This window comes from Emydura macquarii, unplaced genomic scaffold (assembly GCF_026122565.2).
Source record: "Emydura macquarii macquarii isolate MOO-44397 ecotype Brisbane River unplaced genomic scaffold, CSIRO-AGI_Emac_v2 contig_1254, whole genome shotgun sequence".
Taxonomy (NCBI): domain Eukaryota; kingdom Metazoa; phylum Chordata; order Testudines; family Chelidae; genus Emydura; species Emydura macquarii.
In genome coordinates, this window is record NW_027131391.1 from 604142 (window position 1) to 617173 (window position 13032).

General features: G+C 37.9%; 1 protein-coding gene across 3 annotated transcripts in view; it reads left to right on the forward strand.

The window, feature by feature from the left end:
- The window catches only part of CABIN1 (calcineurin binding protein 1), a 202166-nt gene that overhangs the window by 146042 nt on the left and 43092 nt on the right, over window positions 1–13032 (forward strand). For all 3 annotated transcript variants that reach the window (XM_067549979.1, XM_067549978.1, XM_067549980.1), the window contains exons 30-33: window positions 2190–2353; window positions 4248–4344; window positions 5793–6437; window positions 7266–7340. In XM_067549979.1, the coding sequence (XP_067406080.1) occupies window positions 2190–2353; window positions 4248–4344; window positions 5793–6437; window positions 7266–7340 (981 nt within the window). The remainder of the gene's footprint in view (window positions 1–2189; window positions 2354–4247; window positions 4345–5792; window positions 6438–7265; window positions 7341–13032) is intronic.

Sequence of the window (13032 nt, forward strand, 5' to 3'; positions counted from 1 at the left end):
ATACCCAGTGCAATTGGGAAAGTAGTTAAAATGTTCCCTGGGCACATGGGAAGAAGCTGGGAGAGCATTGTCAACTGATTTCTGGCATCATGTCCTGAAATCTGCTCTGAATGAGCTACCTAATGCAACTGAAGAATGAGGTAGAGGATTGTGTATCCCATCAGAACAAATCAGGAGATTTACACATTAGCTACTTTCCATTCCTACGATTAATTTATAAATGAAGCATAAACTGGCTTGTAGGTCTGCATCAGTTGGGAAGGCTGTTTTATCTACTGGTATTGCCATCGTTGAGGTCAGTTAATCTTTTGAGGATTTAGTGGGAAGCAGTTTAATGATAACCTTGCTTTTTCTTGTATCTTCTTTAGAAATGGTACATCCAGATGCAGCCAAGAAGCATAGTCACAGGACTTTAATATTTTCAAAATATTTATAATCAAGAGATCTTTCTCTCTACAGTCTTTTGCACATTCAGAAAGCTTTCGATGCAATATTGCACAAAGGGTTTATATACAAGGTCAAGAAGTATAGGATAGTGAGCTGTTTGATAAAACTTGGTTATCAAAACGTTGAAGATGCTTGTGAAAGTTAACAGTTGGGGGTGGAGGGAAGGGATTATGTCAGTCTCAGAACAATTATAGTTACTATTCTGTTTACCTGGAAGAAGTACACTGTAATAAAGGGATGAAGTTTGCTGACAGAGTTAGAGGCAGAAGGAAGAATGGGGAAGTGTTGATATAAACAAGGATGACTGGAAAAAAGAGCACGGTGGAAAGCAAGAGAAGGTAAAATCTGCAGAACAACCTCTGTGGATTATGCATACATAGCTCAAGACAGTGCTTCCCTTTCGAAAACATTGAAGGTTGGCCCCCAAATAGGGGAAAAGAATAAAAGAGGTTCACAAATGTTCAAATAAATTCTATAGGGTAGAACTGCAAATTCACTGAAAAGGAGTAGGAGGCAGACTTACCGGCTTTTTACATAGCTGTTTTCCATGCTCAGCTGTCATGTGTTCTTTGCTGTAATCAGTTTCTTCACTTCGACTTCATAATACATTCTAAAGAACTTTGCTCTCATTTAGAGCGTAGCTAAAATAGGAAAACAAGACCTTTAAACAAGAATGAAAGATTAAATATTTGTACATCTTGCTCTCTGGACATGTTTGGAAATCAGGGTTCACTCTTTAGCAGGTATTCTCAAATCAGTAAGATTCTTCCTACAACCTTATTAAATGGCATGGTAAACATGAGGATTCCCTTCTGCAGATTTACCCCTGGAGAATTTCTGTCACTGAACAATGGAAATAGTGGGAGGTTGATATTGGTATAGCAATAGTAGTATTTGTTGTTCAGATGGCCCTTGTCCAGACAGTCGGTATCACCACTACTGATGTATGGATATTGTTTGAACATAATTTTCAAAATCTGGTTAACATCCGCCTTAAACACTTCTTATTAATATTTGGAAAAAATCCCCTAAGATTTATTAAGCATTGCAAAATCCATGCTGACTAGTCATAATTTAATTATAACTGTCCATTTGTCTCCAGTGTCTTTCCCAAAGATTCCTTTGGCTCCCGAAACTTAGTTAGAGTTCTAGATATGAGCACAAGTGTATTTAAAATTTGCCGGTGGGGAAATCGAACTGTAAGGAATCAGATTTAGTACCAGGCCAGAGGTTGGTTGCTCCATGGCTAATGCTTTAATACTGATATCAATGCAAACACCAAGCAGGTGAAGCCTTTCTGCTATCTATTTGAAGATACATGTCTACAGTAGCTGGCTGACAGTTGAGAGTCTCTGAACTAGATCAGGAAAATTTTATTCACACATTCAAGGATAAGGTAGCTTGCCTTGTTTGATAATGAGATTTGGTTTCTGTCACACCAAAACACTAAAACCTTTTAACATGGGCCAGGTTCAGATAAGACCCTGCTCTTGCCTTTTTCAGGAATTCATTGGCAAATGTATCTAAAGTGTGTGCTGTGGATTCTGTAAGACTCTGTTCCTTGCTGTTCCTTATCCAGATTTCCTTATTTAAAGACCCGTTGCATTGATTGATTATACCCCATCCCATGCTGAAACAGTATACGCAAAATGTAGAGGAACCTGATCCATATTTTCAGTTTTTTGTCCTGTCTTTTACTGTGGATCCATCTTTAGAGGCGTCTTCTCTTGATTTCTTTGCAGGGAATCTGGCGAATCCCCGTGGATGAAATCGACCGCCCAGGCAGTTTTGCATCTCATATGAACCGCTCCATTGTCTTGCTGCTGAACGTGCTGTCTCAGCTCAAGGATTATAACACCCTGCTGAAAGTCTCGTCCATGCTGCAGAGGACCCCTGATCAGGGAAAGTGAGGCCATAAGTTTAGTCTTCATTTACCAAACCCTTTCTTTTGATTTTGAATATTCCCCCCATTTTTCTGTCTCTTTTTGGAAAAATAGTTAACTACTTTAAAAAAATAAAAATAAAACCTTGATCTATAACACCATCAAATTGTATTTCTGTTGAAGAAAGAACATATTTCAAAAGAATGAATTAATATGGTTCTGAGGAAGTCTGACTATGCTTAAAAATCGTACTAAGACCTATGACTTCTGGAGCCAGATTCTTAGCCCTACTAGAGATGCTTTACACTCCTCCAGCACATAGAATAGCTATGTATATCGCCCCTCTCCTGACCTCTTCTGGCACAGAAGTCATGTTCAGAAGTTGAGGCTCAGGCATTTTTGTGTCCATGCAATTCCTGAGTGACTGACTCCTAACTGGCTATTGGCAGCTGCCACAGTGTAAGAGCTTATCTAATACAGGAGTGATCTAATTTTAATTACATTAATTTTCTTTGAACGAGTGTCATTTTAATGATGGCTGCATATATAGATAGAATTAGGCCAGACTTTCAGCATTGCAGGGTACATTAAAAACACTTACAGTAAAATTCAAGTCGGTTAATGAGAAGGAAACAGATATGTACAGGATGCAGTTTTTAAGAAATTGAACTCAAAATGGATGGTAATAGGCTTTAGTGGCTGGAGGCATTACACAGCTCACTGTATGTTTTCAGTGTGTGAGCGCTTGTGAGTTGCATATGTTGCTGTGCATTCATGAATGTGATCACATGTTCAGCAAAGTTGAGGTAAAAAATATGTTAATTTTTAGCATATCAAAAGTACTGGAGCACAGAAGGCTTTAAATTTATACCAAGATAGTTCCTGGATGTGTTCAAAATACAGTATAATCATTTACAGTTTTAAAATGAAGTTTAGAACTTGTCTAAAATATGGTCGACTTGTGCCAACCAGTGCAAGCTACAGCCATGTGAGGAACCTGTAAGTGAAAACATTGGCAAGTATGTAGCATGTGCCAATTATATTTGAATTTTTTTTAACTAAAAAGAGGGTTTTTCTTTCTGACTTTAGCCTTATTCAAATAAACTGTTAGTTGTAATAGATTAGAGAATTGTCATCAATTCAGTAATTGTTCATCCAAGCTGGATGGTTGAGGCTGGTTGCTGAGAACATTTTCTCTGAAAACTGTTTCTTTTAAATAAAAGTGAAATAAAATTGTGCATTGCACATCAGTGGGGCTACAGTGTTTCAGTGGAGTGGATTACATATGTAGTTTAAGTAGGTTCCACCCAATTAACGTCACTTTTCTGTAGTACTTAATGTAAATAGTTATTATTTAATGTAGATAATAATTAGCACTTACATGCATTAATTCATTAGCTTTTTAAGTCTAGAAATCTGGATTTAAAGGTGGCTTGGATCACAGGTAAAAACAACTCTGCTGATCCCCCTCAGCCTCAAATGGACATTTATTTGTGTTACAAAAACCACCTCACAGTTCAGCTTAATTCTTCATAACTGACATCCTCTGCTCAGGAGAAATCCAGTTTTTGACTAGGGACGATGCTGTAGGCCAGAATTTCAGGGGTATTGAAAGAGTTGTATGGGAAAACTTGTACACCATTTTTCTGCATTTTTCACATCTATAGATAATAGTATCAGTGTCTTGCCAGTACAAATGCCACTCTCCACAAAGTGCCTCTCACTTGGGAAGGATACGGGTGAAGTTTGAAAGCAGTCTGATGTAGAAGTATAAATTTTTGATGTTGGTTTTTTTCTGCAACGTGTTCTAAACAGATTTTAGTTTTTTAGAAAATTATCATTTATTACTTCTTGTTTTTGAAAGCCTAGAACTTTTTTATGCTTAATTTCCTTTCTCATCTTCTCATTGTGGCACAGGAAATACTTGCGGGATGCAGATCGCCAGGTTCTTGCACAAAGAGCTTTTGTTCTCACAGTGAAGGTATTAGAGGACACACTCAACGAGCTGACAGAGGTAAGAAAGCGTCTGTGCAACTGCCCAGAGACATTCATGAAGAGTAGGTTTGATTCTGCTCTTCCTTAAACTTGTGGAAGTCAGAAATAACTGCACTTACCCCACGTAATTTCATTAGTGTAAAACCAATGCTACTGAGCAGAATCTGGCCTAGGATCTTTAGCAGAACAAACCTAGACTCTGTGGGTCTCGATTTTTCTTTTTAATACTTTTCCTTCACAGCCATATGCATGTTAGGTTTATAGCTTTCATTAAGTGGTATCATTCAGATTCCAGTCACTTTGTGAAAAGAATAAAAGAATAGCTGTGTCTCACATCTCTGAAAAAGAGTTAAATGGCTGAATGAATGACCACCCAACATTTCATATTCTTTGCAAGTAAACCAGTATCAGGGCTTGTCCACATGTTAATTTACCATGTGGCAAGCCAAGGTGCCAGTCTACAGCACCTACAGTCTACAGTAACATCTCATATGGACACTGCTACAGTGTAATGCAAGTCCTACAGTGAAGCGCATGCCAAGCTGCACTCTCGTTTTTTCGTTTCACTGTAGCAGTGTCCATGTGGATGTTACTGTGCAGCAAACTAGTGTGCTGTAGAATCACACCCTTGCTTGCCATGCAGTAATTTGCTGTGTAGGCAAGACCTCAGACTAAGTTTACTGGAACTTGGAAGCATGTTAGGTAAACAAATCAAGGGAAGAACTCAGATCTAAGGATTTCTTCAGTTAAGAAGAGCACAAGCTAATAAACTCACTGAAAACAAATTTGAAGGAGTTGGACCTTTGTATGTATGCAGTTCCATCTGGGTGTAGTAAGAATTACAACACTAGCGTTTTATATCAGTTGTGGTCTGAAAGAGCAGGAGGTATTCTCTGATGATATTCCAAAGGCAGATTTCACTACAGCAAAGCCATAAAATTCAAATGTTAGATCAGAGTCCATCATATCTTTTAAGCCTCTGACCATAAAAGGAGGTTATGTCAGAGCACCCAAAATGAAGATTATGAAATTGACGTTAGTGTTTAGGTGCCAAAAGAAGTCACTTGGTTTTGGTTGCAATGTGATGGAGGAAATTTCTAGCTATCTAAACCCTGATTTTACTTAATAAAATATATAGCATAGACTGAAGCAACAAAAGGAAATGTAGGGTTAAAATAAACCTGCCATTGCAGCTTTGATCCAGTCTGTACTAATGGATCAGCTGTAATCTTTTCATCAGAATATAATAACTGGTCTTAAAGTTAGTATCTTGAATTAATTTTAACTGATTTTTCTTTTAGAACTAAGCAAGAATGAATACTAAACAAACTCATTCTCTTTAGCACAAAACACATCAACACAACAGTGGTCCTTATTGTCAGCCTTCACATAACCTGTAGTTAGCTTTCAAACACTAAGCTTCTTCTGTTTTCAGTGGTAATTAAAAAGGATGACCTTTTTTTAAAGGTATCAGAAGATCAAGGTTCCAAATCTTATAGCTTTACATTAGGAAAGATGACAACAGATGTCTCCAACAAAGTTAGTGCTGAAGAAGGAAAGGAGGTCCTTCCCAAAAAGCCAGCTTTCTCTGATGGAGCAGTATGCGGTACTGAGAATGGAGTAAAAGAAGTGACCCAGGGACAAACCCCAAATGCTATGGACACATTGGAACAAGAGGATAAGATTGACAAGGAGATGAAAGAGGTCCCAAGGCCTGGCTCAGTTGAGCCCATGGATTTTGATGGATATTCCAATGACACCGAAAAAATTGATTCTTCCTTTAAACATACTGAGCCAGACTCTGTTCAGTCTGGCAGGAACTCGAAAGACAGAACTCCTGAAAGCAGAACTGCAGAACTCTCACTGGAGGAGTTAAGCATTAGTTCAAAACAGCAACAACAGCAGGCAGCTAAAGGAACAGTCCAGGCAGCACCTGCAGAGGAGACTGTCCAGAGATCAAACAGGAAGAGGAAGTTATTAGATGATGCAGAGTCTGGGAAAACCCTGTTACTGGATGCCTACCGGGTGTGGCAACAAGGTCAGAAGGTCATGGCCTATGACCTGGGCAGGATTGAGAAGATCATGTCAGAAACATATATGCTGATTAAACAGGCAAGTGATTTTACTATCAAACTCTATTTTCTCTGACCTCGGGTAGGATTTTGGGCAAACAGCTTCCTCTATTACCTGAAGAAGAGCTCTCTGTAGCTCAAAAGCTTGTTTTTCTTATCAACAGAAGTTGGTCCAATAAAAGAGATTACCTCATCTGCCTTGTCTCTCTGTTGCCATTGTCATTTTATGAATCAAGATGGCAGGACGTGATTATTAGTCAAGATATGTCACCTAGGTTAGGACCATATATCCCTAATGCATCCGTATTGGAGCTCTTAACTTCTTGGTGCTGCATCATGTCCTATCTATAAAGTAAAGTACATTAAAACTACTACTTCTAACAAACATTTCTGGTTTATGATCTTGGCTTAGAGAGTGCAATAAAGGCTTTATTTTTCGCTTCCTTGGTCAGTAGGGTTCACTAATAGTTGACACACTTGGGCAGTAGGCAAAGTGGTCCTTCAGCACTTCCCAGCTTGAAATTTTGCAGTGGCTTTGTTAGGCAGATTCAGACTCTATGCTGTTGCACAGGTGACAGATTAATCAATCAGATTAAACCAGAGAGCCACAGTGAGCACCATATCCAACAAAATATAAAAGGAGCCACATATCTTAGCTGGCTTCATACCATCCCACCAAACTGCCTGTAGGCAAGGTGCACTTTGCTACAGAGTGACTTGCTGGGACAAGGGTATTCTTTGCAAGAAGCAATCATGCCCGCACTGTGTTAGAACTCAAGGGCCTGCTTTGGCTCCACCAAAATCAAGGGTAGCTTTCCTACCAGTAACTAAATCATCCTGGCTTCATCAATTGTCTTTCTTCATTCAGGAGGATGAGGAAGCAGCCCTGGAACAGGCAGTCAAGTTCTGTCAGGTGCATATGGGAGCCTCAACACAGAAACAGGTAAGCACTAAATCATTCTTTTGTCCCTTTACCATCACCAACACTGTTGTCTCATGGTATGATTGTTGGCAGACAAGTGTTTTTGCGGTGCATTAGAAACATCTACTTCCTCTTAGCATTGTTTCTGAAGAACAAGTATCACTGGAGATCAGAGAGAGAAAGAGGTTTCACTCTTTGAATGTTTAATCAAGTGTTTGTTGCTAAGGATAATTAAATCCTTATTTGTTTCTTAGCCGTTTGTCACATTTCTTCTTTCTTTGTCCACTGGCTCCAGTTTGTTTATCCAACCCTTTATACTCTTTTTCTCCTCATCAGTTTTCACAGTATCAGTCACTACAAAGGCTGTTGCAGGATTGTGATGACTTGTGATCTATTGAATAATTGAGTGAGCTGGTTTAAGATGCAGGGATGTAGGCAGGTAACAGTGGAAATCTGAGTGATTTCCGTACCTTTACAATGATTCTTCTATCTAAATCTTCTAAACCTTTGGACCAGCAACAGCAGATCTGAAAGTATTGCTACATGTAAAGATCTCATTTTTCATGGTCACCCAGCAACTCTGGGTTTCTACTCCAAGCAACAGCTGTGGAGCCTGAAGGGAGATGATTATTTACCTACCTTGGAGAGAGAGCTAAAGCCAAGAGGAAAGAACAAACAGGTCAGTAGGTGTGTCTACAGTGATTCATGTTGCTGGCAAACCATAGAATTGACAATACCACAGGATTTTATGGTTTCTAGCAACAACAGCATAATTTCCTAAATTCCTAGCATCAGCACACATGGATTAAGAGCAGAAACAGTGACTCACAGTCCAACTAGAAAAAGTAAAATACATCTTGGAAAAATCCCAGTGTGCCTACTCAATAGCCAGTTTTTAAATATTACTCAGCTGCCTCTATACATTCCTTCAAAATATAAAAATCTAGTGTGAATTAGAGATGGACAGCCCTCAAAAATGTATTTACAATAAACACAAATCTGTTTGAAACATGAAAAGAAGTCCAAGTAAGAAGCTATTTGTTTCTTTCCTATATTATGAAAGTGGTAGAGGTGGTATTTTAAAATAATAAAACTAGATACAGAAAGTGCCTCTGACTAAGATTTTCTGCACCAGAAATACAGAACTATGCATACATACTGAGCCAAATTCAGTCATGATTTAAATATAATATATTCGTCATTCACAAAAGCATTGAAAAATGGATGAAAGTGGTAAAGTTGTGTATCTTGTATCAGTTTGGTATTTAATGGGGGGTGCAAAATGAGAACAACTTATGCATCAAGGGGTCTGAAGCAGGAAAAGAACTAACAAGAGGATGAAAGATAAGCTGGAGGACTGTTTTGTCCTACACCCACCCATTTAATTGCTTTTCCTGCTACAATCCCACCCATCTCGTAGATCAATAAGATGCACTCATTTTGTACATCCACTGAATATCTAATCAGTACAAGTTACATCACCTGTTTCCAGACTACCCTAGACCCCCAAGTAAAGTTGCTAATTTTGGACCAGAGGCTTCCGTTATGGGTTCATCTGCTTACTCTTCTTACTTTATGGCCAATTTTATCTGCATGTTTGTATGTCATTCCCGTTCTAAATAACGTTGAGACCCTTTGTTGTTAATTTCTTTCATGTGTTTCACCTGTTTTGCTTATGATTCTGCCAAGATATATGAAGTGTTTGACCTCTTTTACGTCAATCCTAGAATGGTCCCTTAGAATATGTCCTAACTACTTATGCTAAACTATCCATTTGATCTTGTATTTAGCTGTGACACTCTGAGTACCTATCCCAAACCTGGAAGAGCTCTGTGTAGCTCAAAAGCTTGTCTCTCTCATCAATAGAAATTGGTCCAATAAAAGGTAGTACCTCACCCACCTTATGTCTCTAATCCCAGAAAGTGATATTGGGGTTGATTCTCATGGTTTTTGTTTACTTGGTATTGGTTTTCAGTCTTACTAATGTAGATCTGGAGATCATTTGTTTTAGCTTGCGTATCTTTGTGGGTATGGGACAGCAGGTTGATATCATCTGCAAAGTCAAGGTCTTCTAGCTTCTGTGTGAAAGTCCGTTGCAAACCCCTTAGCTGTTTTGTGGTCTTTCTCATTACCCAGTCTGTTACTCATAAGAAATCATTGGTGACATAAAATGGTGGTTCTCAAACAGGGGTAGACATACACTGGGGGTATGCAAACGTCTTCCAGAGGGTGCATCAACTAATCTAGGTATTTGCCTAGTTCTACAACAGGCTACATAAAAAGCATGCATTTGGGGTTTTCACTAATTCTGTCTCCTCAAAAGAAATGTTTTGCTGTCCTTGAGTTGGGACTTTTATTACTTAAGTAATTGCTTATTAGGCATGTCAATGATAACCAGAAATTCGCTTCTAGGACTAGTATTAGTCTATAATCAAGAGAGGTCAGAAACCAGAAGACAACCGAGCATGATGCACTTCTACAGTCAGACCACTTGCAGATCTTTAAACCTTGGATTCTATTCTACTTTTTTAAATTAACCATTCCTTAAATATGGAGTACCATCACCTAGATTAGAAAAATGAAGACCTGAAGCGTTAGGATTACAGCAGCACTCATTAACTAAAATCTTTTTTCTTATCTTGATGTAAGTGTGTCCTCTTCTGCTTGATATGTATTACAAACACGTCTTTTTGTTCTTCAAGTGCATCTTTGAGGTTAGTATGTCAAACAGCGTCTCAGAGAAAAACTGGTTTAAAGGCCTAGACCATTTGTCTTCGCACAGACCAACTTAATTTTTTTTCAATTTGACAGTTTTGGTGAAGATACTGGTTTAATCTTTTATGCTGTATGAGAATTCTTCCCATTCTGCTAATACATAATACTCCCTACAGGTGTAGAATCTTAGACGTGATTTATTGATTTTCATTATTGGCATTATTAACATTTATTAAAACAATTCTGTTGTATTAACAAGATAAAACAAAGGAACTCTTTCCTTCTCCTAGAAATATGAGCAGACAAGAACAGTGGGAGCATATAGTCCAATGTGCTAAATGTTGCACTTCTCATGTAGTTTCAAGGACGCTATGTTTTAGTCTCTATAGTCAAGTTGTTTATGCTATATTTTGCAATGCAGCATCATTTAAGAAGCAATTTGACAAGCTTTTGAGAACTAATTTGATTTCTTGAAGGAAAAGGTAGAATCAGATGCAGGATCTTTCTTGAAATTGATTTTCAGTAGAAGACTTTGCTCTCCATATTGAACCCATCAGGTAGCCAGTAACATTTTCCTGTTAAAACTACACAATGACTACAAATGGTGCAAATGGCAATATAGTGGGGGCTTTTTCTCTGTTCATATAGTCCTCTCTTAAACTTGTTTCTGTATAAATAAACCTGGGATCAGAAAGGCAAATAATGTCTTTATTTTTCCTTTAAAACAAATAGTTTTATAGTCATCATGCTGATTTGTGACCTGGATTGTAAAACTAATATTCTGAGTAGTGAATTTCTTAAAACAAACCATGCTGTTGTTGAGGGTGGATTGATTTAAATCATGATTTAAATCACCAAGTGTTTAATCAACTTTTCCATTTGTACTTCAGCTATTTTCTAAAGAAAGTTGCACTCTCATTGGTGGTTTTGTAACCATTAAAATACGTTGATTTACAACTAAAGAGAGCTTTTACACTAGATTTTGTATATCTTTTTACTATCTAGGAGGGTAAACCATAATTACATACATTTATTTAAACAATTATATAGCTTAATATTTTGAGATTCTTATTAACTGTACATTTTAGTGTGTTAGAAAATATTCAAATATGCCTACATGAAAGTGACTAGAGCTTAAATTCCTTGAAAATGAGACAGTCTCCTAAATTACAGAGCCCTGGTCTACACTGACCTGGCGATTCGGTGGCAGACAACAGGAGTTACACAAGCTACACAGAGTAGCTTGCGTAACTCCCATCGACTGCTGTGCTTCCCTTCTGCACAGTGTCTTCACTGCACTGCACCAACGGGAACCGTGTTCCCGTCAACACAGCGCTACGCTACTTGAGGGGGTGGTTTACCAGCATAGACTTCTGGATCGATTGAGCGGGTCTTCACTGATAAGTCGATCTGATGGCGGCGACTTTGCCGCCGTCAGTATAGACATGCCATTAGACTGTCCTATTGTGCTATATTTATTAAGCTTGACCTCAAAAGTTAGATGTTTTTTCTCTTAATTCTTTATATAGAAAAGCAGCCTTTAACTCAAAGTTTTTATAGAGGCTCATGAATTCAGCATATTTTATTTTTTATTTAAATGTTTTAAGATATTATAATGTATTTTGTATAACAGGTTCAATTTTAATAAAGAGAAACTTATCATTTAAATGACAAAATTAAAAAAATCTGATGTAAGTAAACCAATTTTTTTTTCAGAAATGATTTTTATCCACCCTTCTATTGTACCATGATGGAAATAATTTGCTGCTGAGTAGAGTTTTGAGAAATTTAGCCTGTCCAATTGAGTTATATTAGTTTTAGGATGCTAAGATTCTGGGAATGTGATTCCTCTTCTGCCGGATCCTTTAGTGAAGTCACTCATTATTCAGGCATGTAGCGAAATTTTGAGATGGGAAAATACTGTAAACAAATTTAGTCTTGACAGCAACTGTTAGAGCAGATTTGATATCAGGGTACTCTGGAACAAAACAGGTTCTCCTAACAAGTCATTTGAAATAAAACTTACTTTCTAATTTAATAGACACCTTACTTCAAAACCTTCTAGGAATTGCCTTTTGGGAAGATGGAAATCTGAACTTTTAGAGATTATTCAACCGCATAGTGTGTTCGGTTTTCTTCTGCTTGAGATGTGATCTTAAGTAGCATGGAGCTGTCATATTATTGCTCGTACAAAGCCATTAATATGCAGCACTAGAATATTTACTCTAAGGGACATCTGTCTGGTTCCAACAGAATGAATCCTGCTTTATCAAAACCAGCAAATATTTACCTTCTGTAAGCAAATGGTGCTAATGTGTAAAACAGCAGCAGCCCAAGGAGAGAGGGCTATGTTACTGGGTGGAGGAGGGGGCGGTGTTGGATGGAGAAATAGACTTTCAAGGTCTGTGGTTTTTCTGCTGTTTTAATCATTTTTTTCCAAGCCAATATCCTGGGTTTTTTCTTTCACGGCCACAGGGTAGCACAGATTTTACAGGCTGGAAAGGCCAGTCAGCATACATATTTGTTATGAAGACTTTCATTGGCTGCTAGAACTAGTGACTGAATGGGATGTCCAATCGGTACCTGTTTTTTAGTTTTTTGCCAGCCAATCAATGAAGTTTTTCACCTGGATTTTTGGCAATGTTTTCAGGGGCCTTGGTATTTGTCATGTCTCTCTAAACACGAGCAGAAAATAAGTGAGCACTTTAATACAGGAACTTTAGTGAGATTGGAAGAGGAATTTGACAAAGCAGATTTTTATATGAAAGCTTCTCCATCTCTTTTACAGGGATTATTTGATCCATACTGTTCACAGACACATTTCTTTTATTTCTGAAATTCTCTGTGATTGTCATGACAAATGTGTAGTGACTATGAACAGTGGGCCCCCTGAACCTCTAGCATCTTTATTAAACAAGAAAGTTAGATACAACACTCTCAGAACCATGCAAAAGTTCATCTGGAGAGGTCAATTGCTAGTTTTGCAGGAGAAAGATAG